General features: G+C 42.2%; 1 protein-coding gene across 1 annotated transcript; it reads right to left on the bottom strand.

Annotated features, from left to right (window-relative positions):
- Positions 1-1,035: 1,035 nt before the first annotated feature.
- cxxc4 (CXXC finger 4) lies at positions 1,036-20,729 on the bottom strand. Its single transcript, XM_028414609.1, has 2 exons — positions 19,905-20,729; positions 1,036-1,217 (listed from the first exon to the last, which is right to left on the bottom strand). The coding sequence occupies exons 1-2, from the start codon at positions 20,727-20,729 to the stop codon at positions 1,173-1,175; spliced, it is 870 nt and encodes a 289-aa protein (XP_028270410.1). The 3' UTR covers positions 1,036-1,172.
- Positions 20,730-25,913: the final 5,184 nt, after the last annotated feature.

Below are 25,913 nucleotides of genomic sequence, written 5' to 3'. Positions count from 1 at the left end.
ATGTTTTCAATGTATCCTACCATTCTTTACTGGCATTGCTCCCTACCTTTTTTGACAGGACTCCTATAAGGATTCAAACTGAAAGAGGAAAAAAAAGGCTGATGGCCGATCTTGTTAAACCTCAAGACAGCAGCGTGGTTCCTAAACACCAATTAATGCCAAATTAAAGGAACAGTTCACCCTAAAATTAAATATTGCATATTTCCTGTGGCTTGTTTATTAACTTGTTCCAGTATGATGGAACAAAAATTTAGCTTGCGAGTGCCAAAAAAATAAACTTTAAAATGTCATATACGGTACTTTTTAGCATGAATCCACCCACAATGATCATTAAAGCTCAACAAAGGAGGACGCCATTAATGTTTACATCCAGTCACAGCTGTCCTCATGGGTGCATGTACACCATGCACACACACAACAATTTACACAGAAGGTCTTTTATTGAGGTATTCAGAACAAGCAGTAAAAATATGAATATCTAAATTTTGGGGGTGAATTGTCCCTTTAAGAGTTTAACTCAGTGTAGCTCACCACACAAGACAATGTGCCCTGTTCTGCAGTGAGTCCACGAAAATGAAGAGAACACATTAACAAATCCATCACAGACGCACTGCTGCCATCTTTCGCATTGTCCCTCTCAATGATTCAGCAATGCTCTTTACATTAGCGCGTGGTTTTCAGGTGAAATAAAAGACAAAATATGACTCAGTTCAGTTAGAAAAAAAATGAAGCCAACAAAAATAAGAGTTGAAGAATAATCAACAGAATAGATTATTGCTCCAGAGTAACGTGTGTTTTTATCATTGATCCTTTTGGCCTCTTCAGTTTGACGGATTCAGTGTGATTGTATGATTGTCTGTTTGAGTCCTTTACATAGGGTTGGCTGTAAAACCATACAGCCACAACACTGAAAACACATTCATAGACACCAAAAATATACATTATGATACTGTCAAAAGGTACAATAATTACACAGAAAAGGAAATTACAGAGTTAAAACAACACCATTATGTTTTTGTTTTTCTTTTTGTCCGTCCTGCTTTTTCCTCCTCTCCTGTTTTCCAAAATGTGTTGAGGGCGCATTGGGTTCTGTAAACCCATGAAGTGCTCCTGTCAGAGAGTCCCACCTGCCCTCCTGCTGTTGAAATAGGGGGCGTCCACAACTTCCCTTTCTAAAAGAACCACCGAAAAGCCTCGCCGTTATTGACTGGTGTCCTCTGTGAAAGACAAAAAATGTGAAGGACATATTTTAATATGCGAGTTTTGAGGTCGTGTTATTGACATGTTTTCTCGAAAAGCACAAAATATTCACAAATAACACATGTATTTATGAGGAGATAATCAATAATATAGTCAGCAGTTAGAAAAAAAAGCATGGACATTAAGTAAAGTAAAAACCCAGAAGGGCACTTAAAACGGCTATAAAGCACAACCACCAAACCAAGTATTTCATCAAAGAGGCAGCCAAGGTGATTACATCCACGTCCCACCCACACCCAAATAATCATTACGCTGGATGAAATATTCAATACAAATTCCCAAGAAGCAACAATGAGGCATTTAATTACTGTGAGCTCTAACCGCAGTGAGGGGGAACAGTGCATCATTTCAATTTGAGCCGGCGCCAGCAGCCGCCCCTCCTCCTTCTCCCCAAAACCTCTATGCCAGAGTGACAGCCTCTCCTTTCCGAAACTCATTTGGAAGTCAGAGACATAAAATACTGAAGTCTCCCACCAATCCCCATGACCAATTAGCACATTTTTTGATTTTTTTTTTCTGTTGACAGGGGGGGAAATGGTGCATAATCACAACTAAAATCACTTTAGTCTGAGTGGAGGGCAATTTGACATTTTAATACCACGCGTCTTTGGAGGCTCCTTAAAGCATGCTGATGAGTGTTTTAGCACCAAACAGCCTCCTACAGTCAGGCTCATGCAGATTTCTGACCAACATTATTTACAGTGTACGTACATTAATTTACAATGTATTGTGACCATAACCTCTGAAACATGCCATCCAAAATATATCTACGGTTTGCTATATGATCATCTAGGTGAGGCAGATAAATGAAGACTGATAAACCGTGCATAGATGTATTAACTCAGAGTCCAGACTCTCACCCAGGAGGCTGAGGTTTCCATTGTTTTGTTACTTTTTTTCAGTCACTGTTTGGTTAAATTTAAGACATAGAAAAGCACTTGGTTAAGCCTGAGATAATACTTTGAGGTGAAACCAAACAGAACTTCAAAGACGTGCTGGTCCACATGATTAAATGCCAAACAAGAAAAATATTTACAACCACATGTCTCTGTAGAAGATTCAGAACAATTGTACAGAATAATCACTGTTTAGAATCTAAGGCTTTAATGCAAAGGAACTGAATGACATATGGGCCACATATTGAGCTTAGTTTCACTCACACTCTGCCGGTTGGTGGTGTGAGTTACAATCAAGGTGATGTCATAAACTACCACACACTGCTTCGAAACGCCACTGTAGGGACATCACATCAGAAGGTTTGTCCGTTCACAACATTAAGCACAATAAAAGTCAAGCTCCCCTCATCTCTAACAAACTTCTCCGACATTTTCTTGGCTTAATGCACATACATGCTCTTACTCTCATAATCCGTCAAGTCAATCTCTAAAGGAAATCCATATCACCCTCCCCTGTTATACAGTATGTTGTACATGTTTTATAATGTGTGTCATGCTGACCTGTGGTCATTTCCCTTACAGTAAACTAAATAAAGTTTGTGGGTAACACATATATTTCTGGCAATGAGGACGCTATGAGCAAAACTGGCACAAAGTACAAAATTAGTTTTGAAACAGCTTAAATACATTTTAAACGCTTTAACAGCCAAACAGACCACTGCAGTAAGAATTAATTAAAAGAAACACAGAGTCTTTAAACGTCTCACTTGATAAGGCTATCAGCCACCTGTTTATTAAAATGATTACCTTCAACGCAACACTACCTACCTGTAACGTTAACAATCACAAATGTTCACTCATTAGCTGCAAACGCAGCAGCTGCGGCCTTTATCAAATTCCAGGATATTCTTCCTAATCACAGTCAGCTGTACACACACAGGCACTGGATCATCATTGCACCTACTTTGGTTTTATGAATTCCTACCTACGTTGTACTATTTTTTTTTCACACCACATTAAGCAATTACTATCATCCTTCCAAGTGAGTAATGGAGGGACCCGGAGCAGCAGGATACCATCATCACCAATTTAAAACCATGGATGAAATGAAACACCATCATATTTTGAGGGGTCAAATGTTCACTTTTTTCCCTCTAATTGCTGCGAGCTGATTATTGTGTCATTGTGGTCCCATTAATTGCATCTTTCTGTATCAGGTCGGCTCATTATAAACACATTTTAATGTGATTTCTGTGACAGGAAATAAGAGCATGTGATATGGAAGAGAGGTCAGTTTTAATTGTAGATGCGTACTGTAGATAGATTCACATGCAAACTGACCACTTTACTGATATCAACTCCAAACATCATTCATTACCTTTTCATGTCAGCAATATTAGCCGTCCTGTTAACTTTTTAATTAATGCCCAACAGGACATGTTTACTGTTTACTTCAGGGTAAATCTATTCATCAGTTTTCAACAAACTTCACAAAGGAACCTGTAAATGAAAAGCTGTGTCAGAGCATGATGACAACTTTTCCCACTAAGGTGCAGCGAGGAGAGCACAAAAAGCGAGTGTCTAAAGTAGTGGATGTCGTGAGCACATCTGCACACCCACAGGGACGCACACTCTCTTTCTGTTGAGAGCGTGATGCTGAAGGAGGTGAAGCAAAGAGGAGAGAAAGGGGAGGTGAGAATGTTTATCTTGATCCATATTCTCACATTGATCAGTCCCTGGTGGAAGTGCGGCTCACCAGAGACAATAATGACCCTGATCTGGGCACTCGGCATGTCTCTGTTTTGTTAAGTTCCCACGTTATCGATCCAGTGGGGCTCTTGAGTGCTGCTTGGATTCACTCCCAGGCCTCCTTGCCTCAGCACGCTGCAGTGACCAGGCACAAAGAAGGCTCAATTAGCACTAGCTCTGCGTTGTCTGCTCCCCCCCCCCACCACCACCACCACCTACATGCGCCTTCAAAATCACTCCATCAACTGGCAGGACGAGTAAGGGAGAGGACACACATGCATACAGAAATGAGGGAGAGACAGGGAGAAGGTAGGGGTTGATAGTTTTACACCAGGGACAAGGGAGCAATGCCAAGGTTTCACCTCAAATCAAGACAGCGTGGCAGCGGCTCAGCCTCACGTCAACGCTGCTGCCTCTGCAGCAGAGCATACATAACAACCTGGCTAACAACGACACACCGGAGGAAAGACAATTTCCCGCTCCGGCAATGAAAGCACACAACAGAGTATTGAACTGACGGAAGGAGGAGGAAAAGATTTCTCCAGACCTCAAATTAACCCCACCACACCACCACAGCAGGAAGGGTATTCTAAGTGTCTGCTGGTGGCTTTCGGTGATAACAACACAGTGAAGCTGACATGTGGTGGAATAATTCTCTGCTGATTCTGGTGAGGCAGTGTGAGGTCTCCGGGCAGCCATGACACACTGTGATCCTAACTGAACCTGGCAGGTGCAGTTAATGTCGAAGCCACATCGTCAGCTGATTGAGACGAGGTGGTAGAAAGACAGCGCTGGCTAGAACAGGACAGTGAATCATAATCAAACCTGACTGGTCCACAGCAGGCTCTCTAAGGGACCACATGCATGCAGACGACACATAAACCTCCAACCACAGTCTAAAAGACTCAGGTTAAGGTCGGTACTCCCTATCTTTTCCACACAAATAATAAAAACACATGAACAGTCCTCAACCCCTGGCCCACCCCGGCCCCGCCCCTCCTCTCCCCCTGCAGCCTTGGCGTCACACTGAGCTGGGGCCAGAGATAAACCACTCAAGACGATGAGGATGATAATGGCAGACGCCGCAGCGCCTCAAAATTCAATCAGCGCCTGGACGTCAATGCGGATGAGTGTAAAAGTGAAATATGCTCGCCGGCGTGTGTTAAAAGACGCCACACAGGGCTCACAGAAACAACAACAGGAGATGAAGAGGACGATGAGGGAAAAAGCAAGAGAGGGAGAGAGCGAATGAAGAAAAGACGGGTAGAGAAAGGAATGAAAATAATGTCCCTCTACTGCTCTGCTTCCCAGCACAATCCCACTGGCATTCTGAGCAGCCCTACTTTAACCACAGACTGTGAATAAATTACCCTTTTGAACTCAGGGTGATTGCAAATGTGCCCCGGTTTCTCTTGAGACATGTCTGGCACTAACCCTCAGCTCTATGCTCCCAGCCAGCCTTGTCACATTGGCCCCCCTCACTCCCTCCCACCAACACACACACACACACTCAAGGCTCACACACAGGCATGCACAACATCATAAAACTTTTAATTCACCATAATTATGTGTGGAAATTTTTTTTCCTCCTCATTTTTTCTGTCTAGGAATTCTCAAGAAATCTCTGACATGAGAACATATCCTTGAAAAAAAAAGTGTAGTGGTGGAAAATCAGAGATAGAATAGAAGGAAGCAGCAGGGAGACACAGATATGAGGTGAGACAGAGAGGCAAGAAGGCAAGAGACAAAAGGCAGTGTAGCACCGTGCAGGTTGAACAGTAGCCTGTGGGAACGCTGTGCTGATGTGTTTCCAAATGCTCATTATGACACATGGGCCATACATTACCCCGACAATACCCATTATTTATTGAGTTACAGAGCGTGAACCAGGCCACTCTTTATGACCACAGTCCTCTGGATGCAGCTCTGCAAAGAAAATCTAAATAAATATCACTGTCTCACACACACACACCTACACACACACACAGGTGGACCCGGTCGCGTTGATAAAGATTCTCAGTCATCCAGGCCATTTTTGTTCAGAAGGTTAAAGCAAGGCATCTGGACTTGTAGAGTTTTCAACGTTTTGCTGCTCAGGTCTGGTTCTATAACTGAGGAAGGTGCTTGGATGAGCATAGAAATGTCTTTAAGAAAATCACTACAAGTCAAATTATTAACGTGCAAACTTGGTCATTCAATTTGTTTCCCTTTTGCAAGCCCCAAATAAACCCAGTCTGTGATGATTTCAATATAAAATGGCAACATTCTTTGATTAGTTTGAAGCTGCTGGTGGTGAGGAAGCCGAAGTAGGAAGAGACAGGAAAATAAAAAGGAGTAAGGAAAGAGCTTGTTTTAACCAAGAAAGACTTTGAGAGTCGGCCAAACATTCAGGGCCGATCTCCAGGCCGGGTGGTGCTGTTAGTGATGGTGGTGGTGGTGTTCCTGGTGTGCAGTCAGCCTTAACTGATGTGTTATATATTACCTGTCACTTTATTCTGCAGAAATATTGGGGCGTTGCCAAGCTCAAACCTGGAAGGTATAGCAATCCATCACCTGCACCATTACCAGTGTTGGTGTGTGTGTGTGTGTATGTTGGGGGGTGGGGGGGTTGGAATCTCATCTTGAAGCTTGTAGCCAATATTCTCACCTCCCACTGCCATTTATAAAAGGTGCCTCTCCAAGGCCGCCATCATGGACAGACCGCTCATCTAAGCATCACGCACCACCGTCCCCTGAATTACTGAACCATAACACAAACACAGTCCACTGCAGAACACCTTACACACAACCCTGAATATACATATGATCATATTTTTGTGCAAAGTTCAATCATTATATTATCTTGAATTACATCATAGGGGTACAGAGGCATTCCAGAGTAATACTGTACACTATACAGATAGAGTAATATTAAATTCTTAGTATTATAAGGTATTACCATGTACACAGCCATGAAATGGCCATAGAATAAAACCACTTTACTACACTGAATGCTTAAGTTGTTTAATTTGTTCCCATGTTTTAATTATTTTGGACACACAAGATAAGTCTTGCACCTGCTTCTGAAGCTGCCAAAATTTCCTAAATCCACAAACATCCTGGATTAATTGCTCAAAATAGAAACATCGTCTGAACCACAAACAACACCAACTCCAACTGTAAAGCCTTCTCTGTGAGCCGGACAGAAACATTTCTCTTTATGTACAGCCATGTTTGTGAAACACGGCAGACGGTTTCCTGCACGGAGGCCTCCCTTCAAAGAGGAGAGCAGGAAGCGTTCCGACTGTTTCACACAGTTTTACCACGGTCTACTAAATCTGGTAAGTTCAGTTAAGTTAAACTCCCCTTTGCCCTCCTCTGTTCCTCTTCTTGTTTTCATTTTCTACTGATTGCTTTTCTCTGCATCTTCTAATCTCATATTTTTACCTCTGATTTCTAGTTTCCTTATTTCTGCTTTGCTCTCTTATTTAATCTCCCTTCTTTCCTCTTCTGCCCCCAGTTCTCCCCCTCACATCTTCTTTTATTTCCTTTTCATCTCCTGTCTCAATTTGTCATCTTTTCTTTCTGCCATTTTACATGCCATGTGAATGTGACCAAATTTTAGTACAACAAATTGTGAGGATGCTCTAGAATTTGGTTGAAAAACACAGGTCTATGTCTACTATCTTCTAGACAACTGAGCCATGACTGGGGGTCTCCGGGGACTACCAGTCATCCTAGGTGATGGTCATCCTGCCTTCTTCAAGACCTGTTCCATAAGCAAATGAATGTATGTTGATGCATGTTCTTTCTTATTTTTTTTTTTTTGCAAAACACATTTTTACTAAAACAATTTGATTAATTAACACTGTGAAGTTTATGTTAGCAGCAGTGCTGTCTAACTAACATGACTGTCTGCTCTCCTTGTCAGTATGTTTCTCTGTTAGGGCACAACTGACGAGGACTTTTACAGTCACACTCCGGTGGGATTGCTTTGCACTGATGAAGAAAAGCCAGAGTTAAACCCATCCAAAGTGGGAATCATCTCGTGTGTGGTGGTAGATGACCTGGTCAGCCTTCCTCAGGCCTTCCGTGTGCTGATGTACGCCCTGCACCTGGACTATACAAGTACATGAAAAATGCTTGTTTGTAATAGAAATAGTTTATTTCCCTTACCTGGGATATTTTCAACAAATGTGTTTGATGTGATTTGCTGTGATGTTATTATTCACCTGTTTAAACATCCAAAGTGAAAACAGCTGAGATATGTTGTTTCTAGCTTTTAATATCTAGGACTTGAGGAGTCAAGGTTTATCTGTTAAAACATGTGCCTTCAACCTGTCAATCTGGAGCTTCCACAAGTGCTGCATTTATTTTTCAGTAGGTCACCAGGCATTCAGTCACTAGAACTGGCAGCTTTCAGATAGAAAAACTGGAAACCTCTGTTTAACCAACTGGGAATTAAACCAACCAAAACTTGCATAATAATTGAATACAATTTGAAAGTATGAACTAGGCAAAGAAAGATTACGATTTTGAACTAAATCAACTTGGAATTTATTACAGTGAGCAAAAAGATTAAGTGTAATAATTATGAAATGCTGTTGACCTTGCAAAAGATTTTAAGTTAAATCAACTTGAAATTTAGTGCATTGTACTTAAGTTTTTGTTGCACATTACTTTAATTTTTTGAGGCAACAGTTTTCCTCAAATGTTTTAAGTAAGCTCATCCTAACGAGGACAATGTAAAAAACATTTTTTGTGCAAATGGTTACATGCATGGTTACATTCTAACATGTGCTCATTTTTTATTTATTTTTATTTATTTTGCACATTTACACTGATCTAGTGGAGTAGAGATAGAAAAGGTATTTACTGTTAGTGCTGGCAGACATTTACCAACAATTTTCAGGACACTGTTGATGACAATTTTCAGGACACTGTTGATGCAGAGCACCAGTTTATTTAATTATACATGGAGGACTCAGGTCAGAGATATGAACAAATTAAGTGGAATCCCATAATCTGTTTCTTTCTACCATTTTTCCTCTAAATAGCAAATGTATTCAGATAAATACTTGAATATGCTTGTGGCACAAATGTGAACAGACAAAGAGGCCAAGTATGTGTGGTGATAGCATTCCAACACAGAAATACAGCTACAATATTTTAATTCAAGGTCCAGCCTTGTGCTAGGCACCCATTCGAGCAAATCAAGCTAAGTGTATTGCGGATGTTTGTGAGTAATGAGGAATTTGGGAGTTTTTCGCTGACAAGGCATGTATGTACTGGAGGTGGATTGGGGGGGGGGGGGGTTATGATGGTGTATGATGGTGTGCTTAAGAGCTGTGCCTGGGAGAGGCGGGGTGGTCACAAGGGGGAGATTAGGCTGAGGGGCAGCGGAGGAAAACCAAATCCATCTCCATCTCAGAAACATCCTAAAGCAGATTACTTAGTTCAGTGGGAGAGAGCAGAGAGAGAGAGAGAGAGAGAGAGAGAGAGAGGGGAGAGAGAGAGGAGCAGAGGAGCATGAGATGGATGAGGAGGCAGAGAGAGCGCACAATTAGCATAGATGCAATTTTGGCACAGTCCTCTGACTTGATATTTGACCTTCTGTAAGAGTCTTGCCAAATATCGGCTGAGAAGCACAGACGGACCATATGGCAAAGTGCTGCTGGAGGCTGTGTGCAGTGTGACTCCAAGCCTCCGTATGCTAATGGGGGAATGTAATTACAGTGCAGTATTCCTGTAGGACGTATATTTTACCAGCCCTCCATAGGAGTGGATTTGCAGTGAGACGGGCCAAGCCTCAGTGGCTTTAGAGGAAAAAAAAATCATTGATTGGACAGTGAAATGGAATGGGCCCAGTATTATTATTGAGGCGGCGCAGAAATACGTCTCTTTATGAGTCAGTCAGTGGAGGCTGATGGAAATGGAAACACCCCCAGTCATATATGTGAAAAGGGTGAATCCACACTGAATCGCACGATATGAAAGGAGGCTGCTTAACTTCAGCCTGTCTGTTCACCCAGTCGGTGATGTCACAGCAGATGTTTTCCATCAGCTGCCAGCGGCACAGCACCTGCAGTGCTGGTGACGTCACTGATAGGGCCATGACTGTTTTACCAGAGCAGGGCAGCAGCAGAGCTCTGCTGTATGTGATCTAATGTGAATTAGCCCTTTAAATCATGGACTATCAGCCAGTATGAGAAGACAATGTAGAAAATAATGAAAACAGGTCTTCTCAGTTACAGTAACAGCCATGCATACATTTTCTTAACCCACTTATTGTTGTTTATAAGGGAGAGGTGGGGGGACACCCTGGAAAGGTGGTCTATTGCACCGTTAGGATCAAGCAGCAACATGTGGGGCTGAGAAATGAACCCCATGCCAAAAACTACAGTTCACCCCAAAGCCTTTGGGGGCTTGTCCCAAATGTTTACAGCAGAAAGAAACATGCTTAAAGCCTGGCACAAAAAAACAGGCTTGGATACAGGCTTCACATCTTTGCCTGTATTGGGAGTTTAGGCAGACTATGACGATGGTGATGGTCAGAGCCTCCATCAGGAACTCAGAACAGCTCTTCAGAAACCTATATATATATGTATGTTTATATATGTAATATAATACTGTATACATGTATACATGTAATGTCATATTTATAACAGTGCAGGCTTATGTATTGTTTGTAGCTATAATTGCACTTTAAAATATGTCAGATTCTATATTTACATTACATAAAATGGCTGATATTGTTTTTAAAAAGAAACATTTAAATCCAACTCTTCAACACCACTGCAAAATGTTCACTTTGAGCATATTTTTTGTTGTTTTCTTTTCAATAACTGCTCCTGTCAATCAGCAGCAAAACAACAGATGGGATGTGTTGACTTTAAATATTTAACCAAAACCTCAATCTTTTGTAGCCTTAACAAAGTAGCTGGAAGTGCCTTCTGCTGATCTGCTAATGTGCTTCTCATGCTGCGCTGTCTGTGTAGACACGGTGTAAATCTAAAAGCATATGAGAGGCAGAATACAACCTGCTCTCTGTGATGTCAAAAGCTTGATTTACGTGTCATATCGCAATCCTGACCCTGCTGCTAAATGCACTGTGTACACAGGTACATGTTTGAAGATGGTTAAATCATAATTATATTCAAGACATTTTGTCATAGGCAGAGAAACAAAGGCACCAACCAGGCTTGAAGTCTTTTGTTTTGGTGCTGTCACCAAAGACCCCTCAACAGTGAAATAAATCTCACATGATGCACCCATGCAGTGTGAGAGATATCTGGGTTAAAAAAAAGAGCAACTTTATGCTGCCAAAACGGCTCTCAGCTGCTGTGCCTCTTCCATTTATCATGCATGGAAAATCCCTGCCCACACAGACGGAAGCTCAGCCGACCCCCGTAGGAAGAAGCCGAGGCATCACCCTTGGGTCAGAGGCTGCCGTCGCCAACCAGGATCACCTGCACAGTACAACAACGCCGGCCTCCATTTCAATTAGCATCACCCTCGTCTAAGTAATGCAATTTTACACAGGGCTGCAACAAAGCTAACTCTCCTCTGGGAGCAAACCCTATATGGGGAGACAGCGGAGAAGCTTTCAAGGTGCTGCTGAGATTTCAAGGGAAAACAAAACAAAGAGATGCAACGGCGGGGTCAATTGAGCTCCATGACAGGAAATGAGGGCAGTGTGAGCTGTTGGGGAAGGACGGGGAAACGGGACCAGCATTTGAGTGTGTAGATACCTGAGGGATCTGGTATGGAAATCCCCAATTTCTCAGCCAAGTTGCAGCCCTTTGAACAGCAAAAAACGTCAGCTAGCACGACGAGAAGCCATGTGGGTGTAACGAAGCGAGGGCTAAGCGAGGCAACATCCTGCCAGTTCTCTGAAATGTTAAATTGAAATGCAAAGTAGGAGCAGGCCTTCTTGTTTTGAGCAGATTTCTCAGCATCTGTGTGGGAGCCCTTAAACTTAGAAGGTCCATAAGCAAAAGCTCTGCATATTTACTGTAAATCAACATAATATTTAGGTTAGGATTAGAAAATACACACAGCTGAAGCTGAATCTTTAATTTCACTCAGGTAAGTGAGAGTCGGACCAATCTGTTCATCAGCACTCCTCCTGCAGGGGAGAATATTTTTAGTATTAACAAGCCTATTTGTAAAATGTATTTTTCTCTTTTTTGTGCTCCTCATACTTTAATGATTTTCATGAACAGAAGATGCTGCTGGTACCCAATTAGATGTAATAGAACACAAAATGTATCCTTTACCCGCAAGAACTCATCAAAGGTTTAACGATCGGTTACTAATGCACTTCAACAGGTAAAATAACAAATGTATGTGACTCATTGTGTGAGTCGGTTGTTGAATTGCATAAAACTTTCCTGATGAAGTCATCGATACATCTGTGTTAAAACTATAGGGACAACTAAACACTGTGGTAAATATGAAGGGCAGTCCAACATGCTTGAGTCAGGTTTACGGACTAAAAGTCTGACTTGGGTTAAGATTTTTGGGGACACTGCTGAGCCCATTTTAGTCTGAGTGGGCAGAAACAGGCTTTTGAAAGCAATGACATCCTTGCGTCCGCTTCTGGTCCTTGTCCGTCACCACATGTCCTTCACAGATCCGGCACTCTACTCTCACATTCTCTGGAGGAAACCAAAGACATCAGGCCTGACTACCAGTGGTTAATTCTCTGTCTTTGCTAACAGCTGTTCCATATTTAAATTCTGCATTTTATTGAATTTACACAGCCTACATGTGCAGAAGCTATTGTTCAAATAATATACCAGTGGTGTGATCAGACCTACATCGAGCATCCATGTGTTTTCCACTATGTCGTGTGGACAGAGATCATTCCTAATGGTAAAAACTATAGCAAAATCCCAGGCTGCATGTGGTTTTGGTCAGAGACATCCATACATTACAAGAGTGAGGACAGGTCTATGCATCAGAAATCAGAGCATAAAGTCATCCTAGTTGGAGACTAACTACATTTACCCAGAAGCAACCTAAAATGAGGAATTAGTGGGCAGTGTAATATGCTAATGTTAACGTAACGTCACAGTTTAAAACACACTGTTAGCACTCAAATGATTTCTGTACTCAACAGAACACCATGGACAGATCTTTCAAAGAATCACAACAGACTGTGAGCAGCTCGGTGGTTTATCAGTCGAGGAGGACAACAGGACTCTCTGCTCAGGAATGAAAATATCCATCTGATGTCATCAACTGCGGCGTCTTAAATCCCATCCCTTACCTGGGGACCACAGACTGACTTCACACCTCTGTGACACTCTGTAACCTCGGGGTTTCTGACAGAAAAAAAAACTTGAAATATCTTTCTGGGCATGGTGTCAGATGCTCTCCATGAAATATTCATAATCTGAGAGCAGAGCCACAATAGAGGAGGTGGCAGCATGCGAATATTTGACTTGCAGAAACTGAGATGCTTAAACCGCGTTGACCGATTTCTCCCATCGCAAGATGTCACTCAGAAATTCACTATCACGTCAGTTTTCATGGATGAATGGCACAAAGCCACCTGTCATTTGATGCCTTTTAACTTATTGACACAAAGTGCTTATAATGTCTGTCCAGCTTTGAGTATACTAAACCCAAATCAAAATGAATGGGTCAAACAGTTTTCCTAATACTGGATCTTCATTATGAGTTTGCATACACAACATGCATGCCAGTTAATGGTATTTGTCACAAGGTCTAAGACCTGCATTCTTACACCATTTAACTATAGCACTGATGGAGGCTGACTGCAGCATTGCCTCACATCTGGTTTTTCAGGTGGCAGTAGTCTGTATTTGTCTTTTCCACAGATATACAAACAGTAAACAAATTAGCACTTGATTAATATTCCACTTTTCTCTAAACTAGCGCATGATTCACAGTACCCTTTAAAAAAGTGTCGACCATGAACTGACTACGATCAGCTGTGCAGGACAAATACATGCTATAGGATAGGATTTGTGGATCATTTACCCTTTCTTTCTGGTGGACTGGAGGAGACCTGAGCTGGCCAAATGTGCAACCACTTCTGAACCTGTTAGCACAGGTAAAAATCAGCCAGTTTACTCGGTTGATTTATTGTGTTTGTATAAAGACTTTTGAACAAAAAGCATATATGCTCCTTACAGGCTCCACTGTTTGAACGTCTTGTCTGAAAGTATCGTGTGATTAGGAGGTTTTGTCAAATGCAAACACAAACACTTATCTTTTCCTAAAGTCATTGCTTGCATGCTTAAGTGCCAAGTGGCCAGTGACAGGTGGGTGTCAATGGTCTTTCTCACCTACACATACACATGCTATAAGGGCACGAGCTGCACATGTGCCAGAAGCAAAACACTCTTAAGAGTAAGAACAGACTCTCATCTGCAAAATTTACAACCAACTGGAGAGGCTCTGGAAATAGTGTTATATCACAAACAAAACATACAATCCATGCAGAAACCAAACTACATTAAGACCTCAGCATCACCATAACATCTTGCTAAGATACTCTATGCTCAGTGAAATCCCCTGATGCAATTATCATGGACTTCTCTCTCACACTTTTTGTATGCAGGCTCTCGGTAATGACGAGATACCTTTTAACTTCTCCGCCAGAGTCAGCATCAATAATTTATTCTCATCTGTTTAAAATTTAAAGTGCCACACATTAACGTCCTCCCGCACCTGCTCTTTCACGCTGTCCACCGTCCACTGTGCTACTGTCTCCCACCATCCCTCTCTCTCTCTCTCTCTCTCACTCCTCCTCCTCCTCCTCCTCACTATAATAAAGACAATGACAATGAGTTCTCTTTTACCACTGAAGCAGGGATGTTAAATCAAACAGGGGCAGAGGAGGCGACAGACCACATAATGTAAGGGCATCGTCCGGACGCCTCCAATTACGCTTTGGCCTTAATTGGTGGCAGTGGCAAAGACGATGAATTCTTTAACAGTGCCGTGCAGTTGTGTCTTGCCGAGCACAGCGAAAGGCTGAGGACAGCTACTCAGAGCAAATGGAAGCTGACAGAAAATCCACATGGCACAACCAATCTAGGGGAAAAGGGGCATGACAATAACTAAGGGGGCCTGTGCTCTTAAGTAGCTGAGGGTAGCTTGCAGGGAAGATGTGTATAATTAAGCGGTCTGCATTCTGGTTCAGATGGAAAAATCCCATTGTCTTGACAGGGGCTTAGTGTTGCCCTTTAGGTTGAGATGCACAGCAGCATACAGCCTCATTTTTCTTTCTTTTTTTTCCCACACACACCCCCAGACCTCTGCGACCAAATTAATCTGCAGTTTTAAAGCTCGAATAAATCCAGTAAGTTGGAGATCTGCAGATCTAAAGGCCGCATGTCCCTCAGGCGTTTCCTTCACGGCTTTTTTTAATTTTTTTTTTTTTTTTATTCGTTACCCCCTCTCCTTTGCCTGTGGAGATTGACTGGGAGCACTCAGTGTTATCTCCAGGGAGGCAAAGGTTGGGGGGAGGGGGGTGAAGGCCACAGATTTGTCCTTATCTATTCTGAGCACACCTAAAACAAATTAGACCTGGCTGCCGTTGCTTATTTGGCTCCTGCACTCTCATTAAGGGGCTGAATTCAAGCTATTTTACTCAAGGTCCTGCTTCCTACCATTTTGGGCCTTGTCTTTTATCACAATAGCAAAGGTTTCCAGGCAGCCATGCCACCTTTTCATCTCGCCCATTTCATGTAGTCATATCAACACCATACAAAGAACAGAGAGAGAGAGAGAGAGAGAGAGAGTGGGGGGAAGAACATCTCCTTACACCTGTTTTCCTACACAGGACTTGATGCTAGCATTTGACATTTGTTAATTGAAAGAAGAATCAGTTCAGCTGCATGTTTCTTTGTCCTTTTTCTGCTTTTTCTACAATGTTATATTACCATTCAAACAGGAGCCAAGTATTTTTTTCCTTTGTCTTTGCAGTATTATGAATTAAAATCAGAAGTACTAGTTAAGTTCAATTGTTTCCATCAATAGACTCAATGACAAAGTGAACTGGCACTTCAAGCTATAAGGCTGTTTTGTTTCTACCGAATTATATAATGAGGAGGATTTTGTTTTGGACATGCATGTGTGTATAACGATGACTAACCAGAGCTTTGTCTTAGCTGTTGTTTTTTTCAACATTTGACTACTTTCTGAATAATTCATCTACCTATTTCATGTGGTCAGGTACATTACAAATGAGTCACAGAAGTGGTGAAGATGCACATTACTATTTAATTTAAAGGAACTGTGCTACACAAACACCAACCAGGCTGAAAGGTCTCTCTGCTGTGACACTGGTAAGTCATACATTGTAGCAAATGTATTTTCAAACCTTCATAATTTAGGGTTGTAGTGACACAGCTGCATGAACTAGACAACAGCTGAGACACTTGTTGGGTGCTGAACTCTACCCTCAGTGTGATGTCATGGAGCTCTATTTTTGTCTCATGTTGAAGGTTTTGGCTGCAATAAATGACCAATCAATAAGTTGATTCTGGCTAGGGTTAAGGACAGTATTAGCCTGTCATTCATCAATATATGCTGTAAAATTACTAAAATCACACAATATGTTGAAATATTTCACCCCATGTCTTGCCATGCTACTCACATGCTGTGACCAGGCTGCTACCTTAAGCTTGATTTATGGTTCTGCATAGAATTGTGGTAGTCTGACAGGCACCACCTCCAGAAATGTAATGACACGGCATGATGGCGCAGTCTGCAACAACAGTGATTGGTTGGCCTTGTAGCACTGCATTTCCTCCTACGCACGTTTTGGATAGTGAACTTCGTGGATCATATTCAAAGCTAATCACAGAACAACAATCATAAAAATCTGTAAAATATTTGAAATGCATTTTCTCATCCATGCATATTAGTGCAGAGCATATATGATGCCAGCTTCACTCAGTTTGATACTCATACACGCTTTAAACTCTGCATACATGCAAACCAAAACAATCAATCAAGCTTTAAAAGTATGAATGGTTTCTAATCAGGTCATGTCAGACCCCTGTTGGGTTATAAAGCAATAAAAAAATGAAAAATAAAAACAAACAACCAAACCCTTCATGGCTTTTCTCCACCACACTGCGATGTGGAGGATTAAGCTAAAATCCTGCCACAAAAATGGGAAAACAAATAATGTCCTCCTCACACCATGCCAGTAACATTTATGTATCTTGGCCAACAACATTTCTATGATATAAAAGAAAGCTAATGTCCTTTTCAAGAGAGTCTTTGCAGAAATCGAAGTTAACATGAGGTAAACAGGTGAGGTAAACAGAGGAGAAGACGCAGCTTTCCCACATATGAGCACTGCATTTGAAAGTTAATGAAGGACCTTTGAGCCATCTGAGCTCAAGCTATGCAAAGGTAACTGCTCGGGAAATGTTAGGTTAGATGAGATTCCTCTGCCAGACTAATCCATCCTGGAGCCTGAGAGCAGCACAGAGACAGAAAGAGAGAGAGAGCGAGCGAGCAGGATCTGCTGCAGAACAGCACAGCAGTGACACAGGGCAATTCTCTAGGGCCTTGCATTAGCGCGCTAAATTAAAGGGGGTATTAGATTAAATTGGCTCTCCGATTTCAGGGGTGTGAGTAAAATTCTGATTTGCATTTTCCACCGCTGCTTAAGATATAATTAGTTCAGGGTGATTCCCATGTGGAAAACACTGACAGCCAAATCTAACTGGCTGCCAGTAGCTTATCATCTCTTCCAAGGTAAAAGGTATGCTCAGCACACGCTTGGAGTGTGTGTGTGTGTTTGTGGCTGTGTAGTGAGACTGGAGTCGCTGTGTGTGTGTGTGAGAGAGAGAGAGAGAGAGAGAGAGAGAGAAGGGGAGAGACAGAATGTGCAAGTGTTTTCACACTGTTCATATGCTGCAAATTTTCCTTCCTGAACTTCTCAATCAAATTCCACTGAACTCTGAGCAGCCATTCAACAATGTGACACGCTCCCTGTTAATGCACATTTAAAAGTTTTGCAAAGCCAGTGCACAGCTTCACACCTTTAAAGATGCCTTTAAAGATGCCTTTAAACTCAAACCCATTTCCGCAGCAGAAGGTGCACCTGTAATTACAGATGCACAGTCAAAAATAACAATTACTGCTGGAGAAGTCCACGCTGTGAATTACTGAACTCAACCGAAGAGCTTTTAAAAGCAAGTGTGGATTTGTTTGCTTCACACCCTTGGTAATTCTAACCTTCTTTGCAAATGGATGTTTTCCAAAAGTGAGTCTACCCATGGATTATGAATGTGAGACCAGCTTCCTGAACACCTGCTTGGGACACCTGTCAGTACATAAAGTCTGGAGTCAACATTCATGAGTTTCTGATTGACACCTTTGGAGGGTCTCCCTCCAATCTATAACCAATAATCCCTCAATGAACCCCTAAAACTCTCCTTAAACCTGAGCAGCAGTGTGATGAAGACAGGTCAATCATATTCAAACTGTGTTGTCTTTTATTCCCTATATTCCCAATTTGCTTGGAGCAATGGAAAAAAAAAACTTTTATTATTTCTACTAGTTTCAAAAACAAATCTTGATTCCTATTAACATTAATGTTTTTCTCAATTCAGTTTTTGATTATTATTATTTTGTTTGTAACGGAAGATTTTAAAACTAATTTATTGGCAAAATGTGAATTGCATTTTCTCTTTACAGACAACTCATCCTAACAACATTGTTAAGTTTCTTCTTCCTTCCTGTATTGATTGACCTATTGATAAAGGGCTTAAGTGAGTGATAACAAGCCTACTCTGTGTCTGTATGCAACATTATAAAGTAAAAAGCAGTTTGGTGCACAATAAATGAACAAAAAGAATAACTCCAAGTATCACCAGCTTGTTAAGATCCAGAAGCACGGAATGATGAAAATGATATGAGCGAACAATAAAATCATCACCAGATTGACCTCATCAATACTAAAGATGATTGAGAAAAAGATTACATTACATTACCCCAAAAAACACACCGAGCATAAATCAAATCAATCACAGATTCAAACAGGTTGAAATCCTGAATTCAAATTTGACAAAGGGATCCACACAGTGCTATTCATAACAGTTAATATTTTATAATTAACCTGGGTTTTCTCTCTGTGTAATATCTTAATTAATGTACAAATTATCCAGCCCTCAGGTTGGTGAAAACTCATCCACACACGCTCAAAAGTTCACAACCTCAGTGTAAAGAGAAGCACATTCGCAACCTAACATTCACATTCAGCCTTTGCCCCTGATATCCAAATGTCAGCTGCTAAATAAATCAATTAAAATGAACCTTTACAAATAATTCTGCTGTCTGATTGTGCCCTAATGAAGGCTCGGTTAGGTCTGTGCTTAAAATGACAGACATGTTTTTGCCTTTGTGCCCAGATTGATCCAACATTACCCCCAAACATCATGTAAAATGACTTTTTCTCCAGCCCACTGTATATGCCCAATCAGTTTATACGAGATCAGTAGGAAGGGATCAGCCTGGGTGCTTCACTCTCCCCCCACCCAAAAAAAACTTGGATGTTTTGAGAAACGCCATCAGCAGCTCTGCCATCACTCTCGCCATCTCTTGGTGGTCGGAGGCTGAGGCTTTGTGGGATATTGATTCTCCCCATCCAGAGACGGTTTCCATAATTGGTTAAAATGACCGGGTGCAGAGAGAGATGGCTCTCTGCTGAAAACCATTTCCCAGCCCTGCTTGGAGCTGAGCCAAGCTCGGGGTTGTTCGGATGCGTTCCAGCCCCAGCCTGACTGGCAGCAATTAGGGGTGTCTGAGCCAAGCTCAGCTTGCGCTCCGCACAAACACCCCTAATTACTGCCAATTAGGCTAGGCGGGTAGGCAGATTTGAGAAACCGGGGGGATGTTCAGGCATGGGTGGGCATGGAAACAATTTTCAAGGGCTTAGAACGTGACTGGATGAAAAGGTTAATGCTTTGGAGTGCAAGGGGATAATAACAAAAGAAGGGGAAGCAGAGCCCCGGTTCTCACCTCCAGCGATGAGCCAGGCTTCTTCTTCAGCTCCTCGCATTTCCTAAATTTGCAGATCTGGTGGCCCGTTTTGCGGTTCCGACAACTGCTGCAGACACCACAGTTGATTAGCCGCCTGCAGGGTGCACAGACCCCACACCTTTTCCTTTTCTTCTTCGCTGGGTTTCCACTGGATGCTGAGGAATTATTCTGTGGGCAGTCTGCCAGATTGGCAATTTGAAACGCACTGTCTGTAACGGCTGCTGAGGCTGCGGGGGAGTGAAGGGCTGTCATGACGATGACCCCGGGAGGTAATGAGATGCCCCCTAAAGCCGGAATAGCGGAAAAAGTTCCAACGCGTTCTGGGAGATTCATTATCTCTGCTTCAGCAGCGCCGCATTTCAGCTTGTTCATGCATTCTCCTGCTAAAGGTCTGCAGTGTTCGGGGGATAAGGTAGAGAGGAAATTATTATTTGCCATTTGCAGCGTCTCTGGCGGCACGCCAGGCTTCCCCGGCCTCTGGGAGTCATTTCTATGCATGCTGGTCCTATTAGGGTTTATTGCCGCTGATTTCCTTCCCCAGAGCATGGCGTTATCACAGTTCCAAGGGGACATACCAATTCTAGCACTGGGAAAAATTGGCGTTGTGATACGGGCAATCTTAGCAGTCTGCGGAAACGCCCCATTGGTTTTATAAAAGTTTGCAAAAGACCTGTACCTTTCCATTTCTGCATTATAATCCAAAAGCTGGCTTAATCCACCATCCTGAAGATTATCCTTTTGTAAGAGAGACACATCTGCATTCTGTCCATTTTCAATGCAAAGCGCAGTGTTTATGTTAGACATGGCTGAGGAACGGCTGTCAGTGTTTAGGAGAAGAGAGTGAGGTTACAGCGGCCTTCGTCAAACTGAAGCTGGTTACGAACGTCTTACCATCCTGGTTCTCTCCAGTGCTACAACAAAAACAAAAAAAACAGAAAAAAACAGTTACACATAAAAGAGGCAAATGTTTTCATTCTAATCAGTTTTCATTTCTCTGCTCCTACTTTTCTCTGAAGATAACAGCTGAACATGTGAAGAATCCTCTGCCACATTGTTTACGCTCTGACTGTTCATAATGGAACTATCACAAATAGTCAGAACTGATCCTCATCTGGTGACAATAACATGATAGCTGTGACAGACCATCATGTCATTATTATAATGGGGGAAAGAATTAGCATGCTTCAAAAAAAGAAGTCACACTTTCAACTGTATTTTTTTTTATCTCTTGTCAAAGTATTCGTACATATTTTCAAGAAAATCCAATCAGCTACTTCACTGGATGAATAAAAACATGCACATACACAAGGAAACCTAAAAACGATCTATATTCAAAATCACTAGTTTATGAAGAAAGTTAGATGAGAGCCTCAGCAGAGGTCAGATTATGACAGCAGCAGCTACAAACATGTTTACCTTAATTCATAAATTCTTATAAGAAGCTGGTTTAGGTGTGAGGGGGGGGAGGAGCATGGGTCCAAACACTGTTTGGCTTTATCTACAGTATAACAGTAGTAATACCAGGTGGAGGTGAGCCATGTAAACAAGACTCCATCCTGCCTCTTAAGAGCACCTGGTATTCATTCATGGCCATCTCCATTACATTTACTCAGTGACAGCACTCACTGATAGCCACTGGTGAATTTACAACCAGATCATGGAGCAGACCAACTATGGTGTCAGCTGCCTCAGGATGGGACATGTCCTCCAATGTGTGTGTGTAGGTGTGTGTGTGTTGATGGGAGTGCTCCATTTCCCCTCTCTCTCCCTCTCTCCCTCAACCAGTCTGTCTGGATTTGGTTTCCACAGATAAAAGCCCATTAGACACATCTCCCCCTACTTCCATTACCTTTTTCTGGGCTTTCTCTCTTAATTGCCAAAGCTGATCCATTGCTGGAACACTAAAGCATTTCAAATCACTTCCATGGTGCTACCCAGCAGCTGTCTTGAAAAGAATGAATTATAAATATGCACACATGGAAGAGGGGGAGATCGTACTGGGTGGCGACTGAACATGTCCATAATTATCCGGACAATGTACTTGACAAGAATAAAGTCTTGAGGTCTCACTTTGCAACGTTTCTTTTAAAATAAGAGCTTTGGTGACACACACACACGTGAGACCATCCAGCATTCCCTCCAGATCTGGTTGTTCAAAGTGGATGTGGCATCCAAAACAACCCGCAGCCACCCGTAAACAAAACCCTCCTTGGCTTAATGATCAGCCCTCCTCAGGGTCATTATTACTTAATCAATTCACCCCTGGAGCGAAATACGCAGCCCAAAGGCAATCAAGTCACGGACATTGATTTTCAGCCTGTAAACAAAGTTTAGAGAGACAGAAATGTTCAATACTTGGGAGCTGAAGAGAGACAGAGAGAGAAAGAGAGAGAGCACACACACACACACACACGCACAGAGGGAGAGAGGGAGAGAGAGAGAGAGAGTAGAGACAGAAAAGTGAAAAAAAAGCCACGTCCGATGACGAACCATTGTACTGCTGCTGCACAATGATGCCATTAATTACACTCAGTCTGGTCTGTGGTAGACATTCAGATCAAAGGTCATGCATAGATAATCTGTTGAGTGGGAGTTGCGGTGCAACAGTGCAAATAAAATCCCATAAAGATTAATCTGACATTGGCTGGATCACGGACACAGATCGGGACTGAAACGGGGGGTAAAACGCATGCATGTGGACGCCAAAATATGAATGGACTCTCAGGCACACACACACACACACACACACAGAGAGAGAGAGAGCGGGAGGAAATCGGGAGCGGGAGCATCACCTACCTAGGATCCTGTTGAGAAGAGCCCCCAAGATGCTACCAGCCTGCGACCATGTAGCGGCACATTACTGCGAAGCGATACGCGGGGGGGAAATAATGCAAAGATGCGAGGAGACGCACAGACATAGGCTGCCAGAGGAGAGCAGGGCGACTGTGTGTGCGTGTTCAGAGCGCTCAAAACAAAAGGATCATTTTATCGACTTTCTTGTCACGTTAAGAAAAGGTTGGAAAGTGCACAAATAAGCCAAAAGGTGTCGTTGGGGAAAAAAATAGAGAGAGGGGGGGAATCGCCGAGGTGGTGAGGTGTTTCCTCTCCTCTTGATCCGCGGGCTGTATTGTGTGTCTGCCTGGTCTCCGCTCAGTCCGTGTCTCCTGTCGCTGTGTGTGGCTGATTGGTGCTGAGGTGAGGAAGCAGGGATGTGGACACCTACTGATCATTGGCTGGAAATTACTATAGAAACACTCGGGAGGTGGGAGGGATGGCTGGCTCAGGGCGCCCTACAGGGAGAAAAATATCTACGGGAAATATCTGGCGCCCTTTCCACTGTCCTCTTTTCGCTCCTCTTTGATAAAATATTTGAAACATATTTCTTTCATGACGAAATATTTAGAGAGGAGGAAGGGGGACGTCATTTGCCAGGCGCGTCCTTTAATAGGGATTGGGGGAAACTTGTCAAATTAATTTGAATGGAGCTGAGCTGTGATTAAGATAAAATGCCTCCGCCGGGTTGCCCCCCCCCCCCCTCCTCTCTCTCTCTCTCTCCGTCCAGCGACAGCCATAATTACTAAGACCTCCGGGATTCATCACATTATAAATCCCGCCTGCTGGCCACCCAAGCCTGCAGCGCCCACTGACAACACGGGGCTCGCGTGGCACATTTATTCCACGAGCCTCCATGTGTTCAAGTTGATGCTTATGAGCTTTAGGTTAAAATGAAATTATGACTCAGATCAGCATTTATCCCGAGCTGCAGACCATCACATCTGCAGCTACATTCCTGGGATAACTATTTATTACTTAAATACACTTAAGAGTCAGTAATATTAGACTTTGAAAAACCTCCTTCCTCACAGGATGATTAAAAATGTTTAATTGGGTCATTAAAGCTTTTGAATCCTGATTAACCTACAGACTCTTTCATGGCAATATTAACTATTATTACTAAAACATGTCTTGTTGCCAAGTTGTGAAAAATCAGACAAGAATGTTGGAATGTTGAAGCTGTTTTAAGCGTTTTTTTTTTAATGTTTTGAAGCTGTTGTGAAATGGGTGTGGTAAAAGTTCTATACTGTGACTCAGGAGCTACAGTTGGCATTTTACTCATCTCCAAACATTAACTGAACAACCACTGTGGATCAAGTAAAAAAGCCAAAATGTCTCATAATGCTACAAATTCTTGTTTTTTCTGACCAAAAACACACCTCCATGTACTCTCTGCACTCTCTCTTTTGTTTCCTAAATGTAAAGAAATAAAATTGATTCCTACCGTCAGCTGATGACTTTGTCATTGTTTCCTATAGCTATTTTTTTCATCATCATCAGCCAGTGTCTGTCTTACAGAGGTTGACTCATTGTCTCTTTTACATGCTGAGTGAATCATTGGATGGAATTTGTGGCTGAAATGACAAAAAGTCTTTGAACGTGCCAACATGTTGACATCAGTATTTATTTAAGATGGGGCTGATTTACACCTGTGGCCACTGCAGAGCCATTTGCTGACTGTACCTTTTCCCTGAGGACAAAAGCCAGATGTTAGCAGATCTGTGTGGGTGTTTCCTTTTTTTGTCCTGTGTAAGCCCTAGGAAAGCTTATTTCCAGTCTTCAAAACTGCCAAAATCAACAAATGTCACATCAATTAATGGCAGAAACTTGATTTTTACGTCTCCATGCCTGACTGAGGTTTTTAAAACTCCAGCAGAATGTATACACTTACATTTACAGAATAAATAGTATCCATATATAGCAACAAGTCAGTGACAATGATTCAGAATTTTCTCAGTAATCCTAACCGACCAAATTAGATGCAGCAGAAAACAGAAGCACCATAGGAGAACCTTAAAACCAGCAAATAATCACATCTGTCTAAAATCTGCAAAAATACTGACAGGATCTGCCAATCAAACAATCAATCAATCATTTCAGCTTCATGACAGATCTGCTAAAAGGTAGTCTTATCTGACAGAGGAATAAGCGGTCTCTGCACTGCATCTACTTTAAGACAAGCTTATGTGTGAGTAAACAAAGTGACAGCTACACTGACACAGGCCTATAGGCTGCTAAAGGCTACACTTTGAAGCATGCATTTAGAGCTGGCAACAGATAGGACAGAGAGGGAGTGAAGACAAGACATCCACCGTAAATGATGAAAATTCAGGCTTTGTTTAGTAATGATATTTAACTGATAATTGCAGAGTCTGGTATCCTTCTTTAAAATTCTACCATCATCGCCCTGTACAATGTAAGCATTAATATCCCTTTAGATGAACTCTTTGTAGATGTACATCTTGTTCACAGCCTCAAGACCACAGACTTGGCCCGATCTGGGTCCATCACATATTGTATTTCGATCAGAAGACATTCAACTAAAAGATATGCTTAATGATTTGGCATGGTGTGCAGGTTGGGGAAATATCCTGCAACAGAGTGGAAAAAAGAGGTGACGATTACATGAACGCTGGCTCTGATGAAGACTGTAGGTGAGTGAGGAGGAGGAGGGTTGCATCAATCCAACACTGAAAAGACAGCTGACAGTAGCAGAGAAAGGAACCTTTCTAAAACTTGACAGCAGTGACATTACTGGCTCACAGGCCAGGGTGTGGCAACATCCAGGACACAACCCCCATCAGTTGTTGTGATGACTTAGAAAAGGAAAGAGAGACACATGATGTCAATAGATAGTATAAGGTTGAGATTCCATCATGTGTTTTATGTGGCAGCTGGTAGTAAAAGTTTATTTCTAAGATGCCAACATGTCCTCACACTAATCAAGAGAATAAGTCGACAGTCAATAAATCCAACATGACACTGTGACTGAGACTGACTGTGTGCTCTGCTGTGGTGAGTAAATCATATGTAAATGTGTGGATATAGCAAGACGGCCGTCAACATGTGACAAAGATGTTTGTTGCAAATTAATTGTATATAACTGCGAACGAGGTGTCTGTGACGTCACCTGAAGAGCCATTTTGAGTCCCT

The sequence above is a fragment of the Parambassis ranga genome, chromosome 1 (assembly GCF_900634625.1).
Source record: "Parambassis ranga chromosome 1, fParRan2.1, whole genome shotgun sequence".
NCBI classification, from domain to species: domain Eukaryota; kingdom Metazoa; phylum Chordata; class Actinopteri; family Ambassidae; genus Parambassis; species Parambassis ranga.
Note: the sequence above shows the minus strand (reverse complement) of the source record. Positions and strands in the feature narration are given on the sequence as shown.